The following is a 13,832-nucleotide window of genomic DNA, read 5'->3' as shown; positions in this document are numbered from 1 at the left end:
TAACGATCATTTTACCCTTAAAAAAATCAATATTATCAAATACTCACATAAAGTAATGTTTTATATTAATAAATTATTTTTATTTTTTTCTCAAAGTATACTAAACTATTAATAACAAAAAAAATTTTAAATATAACACACAAAAACAAAACTTACAATTATAAATCCATTAATATTTAAATATATGTATAACAAAATAAATATATTAAGCATGTACTATTATTTTGACATATAAAAATTTAAAAAAATGAAAAATAACTATGAAAAAAGTTTGGTTAAAAAAAAAAAGATTACGATTGGATTTTTTAAATTCGATTTAGTTATTATAATACTCGTGTGTGTGTGTATATTAAACTTAAATCTATAGGTTTATGAAATATAATGATGACAAACTTAAATTGACAATTTTTATAATAATTAAGCCTAAGTTAAAGGGGTTAATATTTAAATACAAACAATTTGGTTATTTTATATCAAATAGATTTATAGAATAAAAATAATATATAAATATAATAAATTTAGGTTTAAGAGGTAATTTTGTATTTACTTAAATTTTATTAATGGAGTTAAAAACTTTGAGGTAGGTTGTTTTTTTTTAAATTAATAGATTTGTATTAAATTATATTCAAAATTGAAGGTTTTAGATGAAATTACTCTTAAATTAATTATGAAAAGTAAATAAAAATTATTTTGTTAAAAATTTCCAAAAGATTATGTGAAGACTTTTGACGGCATTATTTTGAAAAAATTCCTTAAAAAAAATAATAAAAAATAAAAAAAAAAAAAGCTCCTTGTTGCCAAAACAGCTTACAGGTAAGAAAACTGTTGGCTGCGCTGACATGGCAGAATATTCCAAATTCTTTAATGCTATAAAAAACGCAGAGTCCGGTTTGTGCCACCAAAAGATTTTTTTTTTTTCACAAGACTAAAAAATACAGAATTTAATTTTAAAGAGAGAAAAAAAATTGAAAAAAAAAACATTTTCTCTCTCGCGAAAAGTCTACACTTCCTCTCTCTAAAAAAGTCTGCAAAATTTCGCAGATATAAAGAGAGAGAGCTTAAAGCATTTTAGCTTTCCTTCTTTTTTTTTTTTTTTTTCAGGTTAATGGCGGTTATCCGGTATCGCTGCAGCCGTTGAAAACGGTATGTGTAATTAAAAAAATTCTTATAGATCTAATTATTTATTTTGAGGATCAAATCATGCAATACTCTGAATCTAGGACTTTGGCTTTGGATCTGATGTCCTTATGTTTCTTAGGGAGGCTCCTTTATGTTCCGTCGTTTTATTGATGAAATGTCGGGAATGAGAATTGTTTGGAACCTGAGAAAATTGAAATTTAGTAGTTGTTGGTCTAACTCGGATTATCTTTTTCTCGTTCATTGATTCCTATTTTTGCTATCGTAATCATTCATGGAGGTCCAAAAATGGGAAGAAAACCAAAAAAAAAAAAAAAAAAGAGAAAAATATCATAATTCATGAATGTTGAACTGAGATTATGCAGTTTAGTTGAATTACTATTGTTATTGTTTATGCCAATGCGAAACAATATATTGTTGGATTCTTGCAAACAGGTGGGTTAAAAAATAGAAATTCTACTTTATTTTTGACTAACCATTAGCTTCTAATGGCATTTCATTGTTAATGCAATGGAGGACAGTGAGACGGTTAATTGGAGATTAGATAACATTTTGGTGGTCTTGTAGGAGGATGTTTGAATACTTTAGGTTGAGGCTTTGATTGGTGGGAATGATGGAAAATTTTTAATCTAATCATTATGTTTTATTATCACCTTTCAACTTTTTAGCTTAACCACTGGATTCAAACTTTATCCTTCTCTCCGCTTCCCACCCCCCTAACCAAGCAAAGCTTGAATCGGCATTTTAGGCGATTTGTTGACAGCAATTTGAGATTTTTTAAAAATATTTTTTGATTAAATATTAATTTTCAGTAGAATACATGAGTCTTATTTTCTTCCTTCCAGATCTTTTAGTCTAAGTAATTATTTTCCACCTTTTCTTGGGTTTGGGTTTTTTATTTATTTACAATCATAAGTAGGGTCTTTTGCTGCTTAATATTGAGTAAAAGAAAAGTGAGCATAACTACAAATGTTAGATTTTCTTCTGAGCAGTGTAGAGTACTTCCATGGTCTCATTGCTAGGCCTATGGACCTGGAATTTTGGGCTCCTCTATATTTCTTTCCAAAACAAGGCACTGTATTGAAGGTATACCCCCCTATTTTCCAAAAAGCAAAAGGTATAATCTCCTTGCCCTTGTGCATAGGGCTAGAACCTAGTGTTTTGCTAGTATTTAACATCTTCCTTTTGCTTAGAATAAAAAAATAAAAATTAATGATTTTTTTATTACTTCTGAATTTATTAGCTATCACTATATGAAGGACTTTGTTGTGAATTTAGAACCACTTTTCTATTTATATGGCTAAAAGTGGCTTATTCATTAGTTAGATATTGTATTACTTCATCAAAATGTTTGTAGTTTGTGCTTGGTCCAAATTTATCTAACTCCAAATGTTGGAAATTTGTGTCTGTTTTCTTATTTTATCTAGTTTTCACTACTAATTGTTTGATTTGACCTTTATGCAGGAATATCAACTGGTGTCTAAAAATCCTTGGCCTGAATATGAATAATTTTTACTGGATCTAGAATTTTGGAGGGAAAGCCAGAGTAGAAGCTATTGAACCTAGAATACATCAGCTGTTATTTTAAAGACCCATAACATCTCAGGTGAATTCATAGTCTTTCTCTGGACAAACTAAATCATTAAAAATTCAGCAACCAAGTTCAGGGGGTGATTTGCCCTATACTGGGGAGTATAACTCTTTTCCTGTTGTTCGGAGGGTGAATTCTACCAGCACCACAATGATGGGAGATGATGTCGAGAATGGTAATTTGGGGCCTTACCAAGATAGGCCAAGGACATTTCGTAACATGCGTAGCAAACCCTATACCCCCTTGGTAAGGACCTTATGTTTGTCTCAGCATGTAGTTGTTAGTTTTGGAGTATGCATTTTGAGTTTTCGGCTAATGTCTTTTTTCTTTCTTTCTCATTTTCCCTTTTTCTTGATGTAGTAATTCATTTTGATCCTGCATTTGTTGTGACCTATACCTGGTTTAACTATTTTGGGAAAACAGGAATTAGCTTGGCATGAATTAACGATGTCAAGTGTCTTATTGACCACTGTTGGTCATCATTTTGCCCAATTTCAATATGCAGTGGCATAGGAATAATTGAATAATGCTTTATATTATTTGTATTTTACCTATATACTTTCAGTAAGCTGAGATATTTAATTATTACCCATTTTGCCCAATTTCAATCTGCAGTGGCATTGGTATAATGCTTTATATTATTTATATTTTACCTACATACTTTCAGTAAGCTGAGATATTTAATTATTACCCATTTTGCCCAATTTCAATCTGCAGTGGCATTGGTATAATGCTTTATATTATTTATATTTTACCTATATACTTTCAGTAAGCTGAGATATTACCAGCAATGTTTTGAAGGCTTCCTTGGCGAGAATGCTCATTCTAGCATTTCTCTAGGACAATTGGTATTTCGAATTCCTGTTATGAAATCCACAAAATTATATCCTATTTCTTATTGCCATATTACTTCCTTTTCAACTGCAACTAAGATCCTTGATTGTTGTCTTGTATATATATGTCTGTGTGTGTGTGTGTCAACCTGTTTCTGGTGTTATGGCACTTGACATAAGGTGTCATTTCCTTGTTGTGGTGTTCTGGAATTTAACATGATAGAAATACATCCTTGCTTAGAATTTTCTGGTCTTAGCAATAAAAATGGAAAAGAAGTTTAGCTTGAGATTCAGAGAGACTGTTGAATTGATGCGAATGGCAGTTTGACTAGTACCGGTAGAGTTATACAAACAAGTTAATAAAATGTGCAGCTGAGTATTTTTGTCAGAAAAATAACCAGTGATGCCAGCCCTATAGGTGGGATTTTATGGAGAATCATGTTATTTTTCATTGCTATTTCCATGTTTGGCTAGGCATATGTTTAATCTGTCTTTCTCTCTCCTTCTGGCTTGTAGGACACACTTTTTCTCCTCATTATGCTTACTTTAATTAACTAATTCCTTTGTGCAGATTTTTCGAATTCTTATGGGAATGAATGTTCGTGTTCTTGTTATACTTCTCCTTTTGGGCTTTGGATATGTCTTTTATGTTGGAGCAAGTACTTCTCCAATCATTGTTTTTGTCTTCTCAGTTTGCATCATCAGCTTCCTTTTGTCAATATATCTTGCAAAGTGGGTACTTTCAAAGGATGAAGGGCCTCCAGAGATGGCTCAGGTAAATTTCTCTGAAAAAGAAAATTTCCCTCATAATATCAAGCTCTTTTTATGCTCCTAGAATAATTTTAATGAATGCTTCTCTAGATAATTTTTTCTTTTATAACTATCAATTCCTTCAACTTGCTGGTTTTTAAGTTAGTAAATTTTATGGAGACATTTGCTATGATATTTACTTTCTCTTTTCAAACAATTCTTCAAATTTCAAACCAAATATGATGACATTGATCATATGATTGCATTGAATGTACTGCAATATTTAGATACTAAGTTTAGTTTGGGAAAGAAAAGAAATGGACAACACGCTGAGTCTTTGGACATCATGAAGTTTGCCAATATACAAAATGTTTGGTTTGTTGCTATCAAATTTAGCATGGCTTTGATTTCTAGTTGCAGTAGCTTTTAATATGGATACTGGACTTATATACTGGACTTACTGGCTCAGTAATTATGAACATGATATGATATGCTTGGTACGTGGTTAAAGGACATTATGCTTTTTTAAATTTAGCTACCATTTGAAGTGCACTATTCATGCAGAATATTGCTGTTTGGCTGTTAAATAACTGACTGTAAAGGGGGAAGATGGATAAGCAAAACCAAAGCTTTCTTCTCGAATCAGTTATTAAAATATTTTATTGGAGAATTTAGTAATAAGTGCTTTATCTAACTGTTTGTTTTATTGTTGTTATATTTACTTTTTGATATTTATACCATCATTAATTATTAAGTTTTCAATGTTTCTCCAAATTAAAAATGTTTTTTATACCTTGAGATTGTATTTGGAACTGTTAATTAGAAAGTTTTATTGTCAATGCCTGATAAATTTTTGCTTGTTTAATTTAAAATCAATCATATCCAAATAAAACAAAATTTTCAGAAAGTTTTTTTGTACAATTCAGGTTTGCAGGTAGTTTAATTGGTGCAGAACAAGAATGTTCTCCATCATTAATTTTTGTGATGAAGCCTTATGTCAAATTCTAACATAGAACAAGAAAAATCTAGGCTTTCTTCATTGTTTGAATTTGGAACAAAGAGAAATTTTAAAGGCTAAGAATACCATGTTTCTTACTGCTTTGTCACATTTTAAATATATTGGTCAAAGGGAAGTAGGCTCCCCTCATTGTTTATCATCTTTTTGTTAATCCTTAAAATGATACTAAGAACTTATTATTTGTTAGCTACCTCCTTATCACTTTACTGAGCTTATCACTTTTTCTTTCTAGATATCAGAGGCTATACGTGATGGAGCAGAGGGATTCTTCAGGACACAGTATGGTACTATCTCCAAGATGGCATTGTTGCTAGCGCTAGTGATTCTTAGCATATATTTATTTCGCAATACAACTCCTCAACAAGAATCTTCAGGCCTAGGAAGGTGATGATATATATGAACAATATGTAAAAACACATTCCACTTCCTTTTCTTTAGGTGACAAATTTTTTATTCTTTTACTTGCTGCTGCAGGGCAACATCTGCATATATCACTGTTGCTGCATTTCTTTTGGGGGCTTTATGTTCAGGTGTCACTGGGTATGTTGGGATGTGGGTATCAGTTCGTGCAAATGTCCGAGTCTCAAGTGCTGCAAGACGGTCTGCAAGAGAGGCATTGCAGGTTGTATCCCTGTCATTTCATATTATTCTGGATGCTTGCAGATTTGAATACTAAGTGCAAAAGTGACATGCAGATAGCTGTCCGTGCTGGTGGTTTTTCTGCCTTGGTGGTCGTTGGTATGGCTGTGATTGGTATAGCCATCCTTTATGCAACATTTTATGTTTGGTTGGGTGTGGATTCACCTGGTTCAATGAAGGTTACAGATTGTATGTAATTAATTTCCTCTTTCTTTAATTGATTTGAATCAATGCATTTTACGCAGATGAATCTTCCTATTGCATGGTTCCTATCTTTTTCTACATACAGTGGTATATTGAGAACATCTTGAGATTTCTTGAATGTTCATCTTCCCTAGGTGAAATTTGATAAGACTATAAGCATGACTCTGTTGGTTCTGTTTTTTCCATATTGATGGAAGTAGGTAGTAATTAGTTGTCTTAGCCATCTAAGATAGGTCATTGTCTTATAAATTCATCAAGAGTGACCATTAGGCTTAGAATAGCTAAGAGTTGGGTTTTAGTTATATTTGTCAGTGGCTTTTAGTATGGACTTCTTTATGGTAGTTGTTGATTGCCTACATTTTTCCTAATGAATGAAGGTAGCGTTTGATATCATTTTCAAAATCTCCATGGTAATTTAATCATTGAGGTGATCTTATTAGCAAGGTGATTTTATCACTTATGATTTGTAATTGCTTTATTTGTTTAATAATAAGTAATTCTTAGAAATTATAATTCACTGGATATGCTATTCTTAAAAATAGAATATTATTTTTAAAAGTACCAAAATAACCATGCGTATTGTAAATTTGTAATAGTTATACAAGTTAATAATTTCAATTTTGTTTAAAGATAATAATTTGTAAAATATTAGTAATATTTTATTTAAATTAGCAAAAATATTTTATTTATTAAATTAACAAAAAAATTTTATTGATAGATAAACTAATTTTTATAATATAAATTATGTAAAAAAGTTGAATTAGAAAATAAAACTAATTTATTAAAATCATAACAAAAGAGAAATAAAAAGATTATATATATAACATTAAAAATTTAAAAGAAAGCACACAAATTGTTTTTGAATTTGTTACAATGAATATTAGTTTGAAAATATAAAAATTTATAATATAAATAATTAAAATTGAGAAGAAGTAAGTTTTTAATTCACATATTAAATGGGTAATATTGACTGTTGTTAAATTTACTTATCACTTCACCTCAGTGATAATTGTTTTCCATCCTTTTGAAAGGAAATTAGATCATCTAGTGATCTGATCACTTTTGATGATTCAAGATCACCACCACGTAGGATCACCGAATGCTTACCAAACACGGTGATCTAATCATTATGTCTAGATCACCATGGTTTTTGGGGTAATCACCCTGTACCAAACATCGTCGAAAAGAATAGTGCAGATGAACATTGTATGAATTTCTAACAAAATACAAAACTATGGAGAAAGGTGGTAGGATTGGACATTCCTTAGAATTGGAATAAAAACGTGCTACAAGAAGACAATATTCTTGATGATGTAACTGTACTAAATTCTTTGATGTTCTGTGTAGAAGTACTATATTCTTGCCAAAGTTAATGACTTGAGTTGCTCTCTCTCTCTCTCTCTCTCTCTCTCTCTCTCTCTCTCTCTCTCTCTCTCTCTCTCTCTCTTTAATTTCTTGATTTGAGTTAGAATGACTGTAGAAACCTTGAATCTTTCTATCAATTTAATTTTACCAAATATTGTATGTTTTGGAAAAATCTGTCTCACGTGTCTGCTTTGAAACCTATTGCTATATGATTTAATATCTTATGTATAATATTATTGTGTTTTGGTAACATGTTATTCTTGATTCTTGACATATTGTTGCTAATATTTATTCCTTATTTGCTTTTTGTTTCTGAATTTCTGTGTTTCTTTCGCAATACAGTTCATATTGTTTAATTTTGTCTCAAATGGTGAACTGTTTTGATTTAGAAATTCAAGTGCTATCTTGGCTTGCAATAATGAACTGATCTGTGTATGTATATTTGCCTGTATGTTGGGTTGTATGCATGCATGGCTGAATCTGATGTGAGGCTGTTTGATTCTGTGTGCACCTCAAGCTAGCATTATCATGTGTTTCAGAATCATTGGTACTGATGATACCTTGGTTGATTTCTTTTGTTTTCTTTCAGTGCCTCTTCTTCTGGTGGGATATGGTTTTGGAGCTTCATTTGTTGCCCTGTTTGCTCAGTTGGGTGGTGGGATATATACAAAAGCAGCTGATGTTGGGGCAGATCTTGTTGGAAAAGTAGAACAGGGGATACCTGAAGATGATCCTAGAAACCCGGCTGTAATTGCAGATTTGGTACCTTTATTTTCAACTTCATTCAATTCCTTACTTTGGGTCAATGCTTAAGATATGACTAATCATTTGGAGTCTGCTGTAACATGGTTTTATTCCCCTCATATTTATATATTATTAGTTTAGTTTTGAGTTGAAAAATGTGAATGTAAAGCTTGTGCGTATTTCATTTAATTTCCTGTTTTCATATGCTGAAAATTTTTTCTCATTTATGCACTGGACTGAAGGTTTATAGTTGTAGTAGTTGACAGTAATGGTGTGCATTGTTTCGAAGCTGTTTTTTAAAAGGAATTGTGATTTTGTTAAAGATTTAATTATGATAGCACAACTGTATGTGAGTTATAGGGGGAGTGGATTTTTTTTTTAAATTTTTTTTAGAAGTCTATATTGCTTTACCATAAAGAATTTAAATCCTCTAGTTTTAGAGAAAACTAGAGTAATCCATATGAAAATTGTTTTAAGAAAAAATTAAAGGTCGAATGCAGTTCAATAAGGTGGATGAACACACGTACTGCAAAAAAATATTGGAAGAAATGTGGTCAAATAAACTTCAATATCGTTTCTGCTTTATCTTTATTTTAACTTTTTAAATTTTTACACATTTTATCTTGTTGGTTATGTTTGGTACTTGAATCTTTCTTCTTGCATTGAAGGTTGGGGACAATGTTGGTGATTGTGCTGCTCGAGGTGCGGATCTTTTTGAAAGCATTGCTGCAGAGATAATTAGTGCCATGATACTTGGAGGAACAATGGCTCAGCGTTGTAAAATTAAAGGCAAGTGCAAGTTACCACTGATTTTCAATGTAGTTGTAATATTTTTATACCGTTAAATGTTGTGAAATTTGCTATTGCTTAACTAGGATGACTGCAAACTGTAGAATTTATATCATTTTATTGTTTTTAAAATCATTTACCATAAGATGAAAGTTTAAATATAACCAGACTGGTACAAGGAATTGAAATCTCCAATTTGGTGAGACGATTTTCTTGTGTCCTATTTCATGTTTTGTTAGTGTGGTTTAGTGAGGTTTAAAAGATGGTAGTAAAAATGCATAACTAGTGTTATTTGGCTGTTACCCGATGGACAAGGGAAACAAATTAAAATATGCCTCTAACTAGGAGTCAGACATCCCTTGTCTTCATTGGTAACATTTGCTGTATTCAAACCAACCTTATCAAAAAGTGGGTCTGCAGAAGTATGCATCCCTATGCTGTTAGAACTAAGTTTGTTGGTTTTTGATAGTAAGTCTATTGATTGTAGTTATAATAAAGATTCATACCTGCATCAATCTAACTGAGAGACAGCATCAAAAACATTTCCCATTCAGTTAGAAGTTTGGTTCTTTCTTTCAGTTTATATTGCTTTTGGCTTTGGCATATTCCTTATGTTGAATGGGTTCTCTATTTTTTTTTTTTTCTTTTGGCTGTGGTCTCATCTTTGATATTTATGCAGATCCATCTGGCTTCATCCTGTTTCCTCTTGTTGTGCACTCATTTGACCTGGTGGTATCATCAATTGGAATACTTTCAATTAGGAGCACACGTGACTCCAGTGTGAAAGCTCCAATAGAAGATCCAATGGCAATCCTACAGAAAGGATACTCTGTTACAATAGTTTTGTCTGTTTTGACATTTTCTGGGGTAATATATCATCTATAAGTGCAACATAATGCTGTAATTTTTCTGTTTTCTCTGATAAAGTTTTGAAATATAGCAAATTTTATTCCTTTATTTTGGTTAAAACCTCATTCATGACTTTTTGTTCTTTTTTGAAATTATTGTAGTCTACATGGTGGTTGCTTTATACTGAACAAGCACCTTCTGCGTGGTTGAACTTTGCCTTGTGTGGGTTGGTTGGTATCATTACAGCGTATGTTTTTGTCTGGATAACCAAATATTACACTGACTACAAGCATGAGCCTGTACGCACATTAGCTCTTTCTAGCTCCACAGGACATGGGACTAACATTATAGCTGGAGTCAGTTTGGGCCTGGAATCAACAGCTCTTCCTGTTCTCGTGATAAGTATATCTATTATTTCTGCATTTTGGCTGGGTCACACCTCAGGACTGGTGGATGAAACTGGAAATCCTACCGGTGGGTTGTTTGGCACTGCTGTAGCAACAATGGGAATGCTCAGCACTGCTGCCTATATTCTAACCATGGATATGTTTGGCCCAATAGCGGATAATGCTGGTGGAATTGTAGAGATGAGTCAGCAGGTACTATATAGTTGATTCTCTAGATTTTCCTGTTATCAATCTATATATTCCACTTTCTTCTTTTTGTAGTATTTATGTTAGCTACTTATGTCTTGTACAGCCAGAGAGTGTGCGAGAGATCACGGATATCCTTGATGCTGTTGGGAACACCACAAAAGCTACCACCAAAGGTTTTGCGATTGGATCTGCAGCACTTGCTTCTTTTCTTCTGTTTAGTGCATATATGGATGAGGTCGCATCTTTTGCTCATGAATCTTTTAAACAGGTCTGTGTTACTGTACTTCTGCTTTAATGAAGGCTCTGTTTGGTTTACCACTTATGCGTGCAAAAAGGAAGAAGCAACATTTGAATAAATTAGTAAAAGGAAAATGCATGTCTTTACTTATAGGTGCAATAATAATGTTTGAATTAGTGCTTCTGAGAATCAAATAAAAATGTAAAAAGCATGTAGCAAAAGTGGCATCCAATGGAGCCTGTGGTTAGTTATTCTGCTAAGTCTTTCATTCTTTTCTGATATTCATAGTTCTATTCAACTCTCAGGTCGATATTGCCATTCCTGAGGTTTTCATTGGTGGATTATTGGGCTCCATGCTTATATTTTTATTTAGTGCATGGGCCTGTTCTGCAGTTGGCCGAACTGCTCAGGAGGTTGTTAAGGAAGTAAGAAGGCAATTTATTGAGAGGCCTGGTATCATGGTGGGTTGAAGTTTCTGACTGCTATTCATGGTTTACTTTGACCTTTGGCTTTTATATTGTATTTGAATTAGGAGCAGCAAGAGATATTGGAAAATATTTCTTGTGTGGATAAGAATCGTGAGAGAAGTGAAAAGAAGAGAAAAATGATGTAGGGCAATCTTTTTTCCATAATCCACTTTTGAAATTTTTATCCTTGTCAAATCTTACCTAAGGGAGAAAGATAATAGAGAGATTTAAGCTTTTCTATTTTATCAATAAGCTCCAACGTAGACAAATGTAGATTAATTGATTTTTGCTTTAAATCATGTTGCTTCTACTATCATTTCTCTCCTTTTCTCTTATGTAAATCCAGACACTGTTGTGCTTTTTTTTTTTGTCTTGACATGCTGGCCGCAGGACTACAAGGAGAAGCCAGAGTATGGTCGCTGTGTTGCTATTGTGGCATCTGCATCTTTGAGGGAGATGATAAAACCCGGTGCTTTAGCTATAGTGTCACCAATAGTAGTTGGTGCGTCAATTGCTCTTTGCTGATTATTATTTACTTCTTCAGTCATGGGTTGGTTTGTTTGTTTCTCTTATTAATCCTTCTTTCGTTTCCTTCTCATTTTTCTTGTAGCTTTTCCTTTTCCTAGTGTTCCTTCTTTGTTCTGTTTGCTTCATTAATCATTATTTAGATTTAGCCGTCTTGTTGGTATGCAGTAGTCGTGTTAGTGGTAGCAGCTGTGCATTCTAATCCTATTTCCTTCATTTGTTTGTGGTAGTATTGCTTGTTTGATCTAGTGGAAATTGAATTTTTTCTAAACGCCTTCAAGCTTTAAAATATTTCTTTTTACTACACTGTAATACACTTGTGGAATCATATTCTTGCTGGAATCAGGCATTCTGTTAGCTATGGTTGCCTCTAGAATCATGTCAAGAATGTAGGAGATTATTTTACCCAAAAGAAAAAGAATGAAGAAGATTAGATGATTAAAGTGATTTCTTGAATTTTCTGGTGACTTTAGTTTATTTTTAGGTGATCTAAGCATTAATTATGGTGCTACTTTAATGCTTTTTTTTTTTTTAAATAAAGTGCCCTCTCAACTTATGTAATTTCTACGTAACCATTTGCAGGTTTTCTATTCCGTGTTTTGGGTCACTATACCGGACACCCTCTACTTGGAGCAAAAGTTGTAGCTGCTCTGCTGATGTTTGCAACCGTTTCTGGTATTTTAATGGCTCTCTTTCTAAACACAGCTGGTGGTGCATGGGATAATGCAAAGAAGTTTATCGAGACAGGAGCTCTTGGTGGCAAAGGCAGTGATTCTCATAAAGCTGCAGTTACTGGAGATACGTAAGTTCTTTGCACCTTTTTTTTTTTTTTTATCCCCTTATATTCTTCTTTCTTTCATAATGGTGAGGTGCTAGGCCTGGGAGAAAGAAGCAATTAGTTTAGTAGTGTAGTTTTGGTTTATGAATCTGGATTGTTGGCAGGGGCTTGTCTGGGGTGATCAAGGCGGGGTAATTCTTTGGTTTGATGTTCACCTAAACAAGAAAAAGAATTAAGATACTGATATGAATATTAGGCATAATTGTGCTATGGAAACCTCAGTGATCTCTGGTCAACCTGACTGTCTCATATGTTTTTCTCGTTCTGCACAAACTTGCAATGTTTGAAGATTTCAATCCTTCTCCCTTGCTTGCTATTTTTTATTGTTAAAACCATGAATGAAATACTAATAGGAAATGAAGAAAAAAAAGCATTTATCATAATTGAAAATTTCAGCAATAAAAATTATGATGTTTGAACTTGGATTGCAGTGTGGGAGACCCATTCAAAGATACAGCTGGACCGTCGCTTCATGTGCTCATAAAAATGCTTGCTACGATAACGCTTGTTATGGCGCCAGTGTTTCTGTGAAGAGTTTGTTTAAATCTAATGGCGGTGCTCACTATCATACACCACCCATTACCTTTAAGTTCTTAGGTATTTTGCACATATACATCTAGGTATTTTGATGTATATCATTGGTTTTCTCTATTTTTTTTTTTCTTATAATCTGAAATAAGAGAGATGTTAGTATTTTTGGTTGTAGTTTTTGACGTACCATATTGAGGTTTTAATGCAATTAATCACTTGGCCTAAGCCTTTTTTTTTTTTGTTTCTTTTTTAATGCTTTAAGCAAATAAATGTATGAATATAATAATGAACCATGGAAGGGTCATGTATTGGCATTATTATTACGAGATAAGATTGTGCTATAGGTACATAAAATGATACCCTTCGAATTGGTTCTCGTCATGTATTTGAATTCATGGTAAAACTCCTTTATTAATTTTAATGCGTAATTTATAAAGGAAATGAAATTGTGCTGGGTTCATGAGAGTTATTTCCATTTGATGAAACAGATATTATGGGTCTTAATAACTAAAAAGTGAAAATTAAAATGCTAGACACCTTTACGAAGTTTCGAGGGTGATATTATTATTTGGCGCTAATGTGTGAATTGGTCTCTGAATTTTATTAAATTTTCTTATATGGCATTTATTTTTTAACAAAAAGTACCATTAAATATTTGTCATTTCCTGAGCATTTTCGTTAAAAAAAAGTATGACGTTTTTTTTTCTTTCAAGAATTG

At 32.4% G+C, this 13,832-nt stretch overlaps 1 protein-coding gene across 4 annotated transcripts; it reads left to right on the top strand.

Annotated features, from left to right (window-relative positions):
* Positions 1–943: 943 nt before the first annotated feature.
* LOC111280290 (pyrophosphate-energized membrane proton pump 3-like) lies at positions 944–13,339 on the top strand. 4 transcript variants are annotated; one of them, XM_022867500.2, is made up of 16 exons: positions 944–1,143; positions 2,602–2,743; positions 2,872–2,974; positions 4,133–4,336; positions 5,562–5,713; positions 5,804–5,951; positions 6,025–6,157; positions 8,127–8,299; positions 8,950–9,070; positions 9,750–9,937; positions 10,081–10,518; positions 10,619–10,783; positions 11,059–11,214; positions 11,611–11,722; positions 12,328–12,547; positions 13,015–13,339. In XM_022867500.2, the coding sequence occupies exons 3-16, from the start codon at positions 2,879–2,881 to the stop codon at positions 13,112–13,114; spliced, it is 2,406 nt and encodes an 801-aa protein (XP_022723235.2). In that variant the 5' UTR covers positions 944–1,143; positions 2,602–2,743; positions 2,872–2,878; the 3' UTR covers positions 13,115–13,339. The 4 variants fall into 4 exon arrangements, with proteins under 4 accessions (XP_022723235.2, XP_022723234.2, XP_022723239.2 ...); XM_022867499.2 differs by having other exon boundaries at positions 2,857–2,974; XM_022867504.2 differs by lacking the exon at positions 13,015–13,339 and having other exon boundaries at positions 2,602–2,974; positions 11,611–11,770; positions 12,328–12,467.
* Positions 13,340–13,832: the final 493 nt, after the last annotated feature.

Source organism: Durio zibethinus, chromosome 28, assembly GCF_047325235.1.
Source record: "Durio zibethinus cultivar Kanyao isolate XHJ-2024 chromosome 28, ASM4732523v1, whole genome shotgun sequence".
In the NCBI taxonomy this organism is placed as follows: domain Eukaryota; kingdom Viridiplantae; phylum Streptophyta; class Magnoliopsida; order Malvales; family Malvaceae; genus Durio; species Durio zibethinus.
The sequence above is the reverse complement of the archived record's forward strand: the minus strand, read 5'-3'. Positions and strand labels throughout refer to the sequence as shown.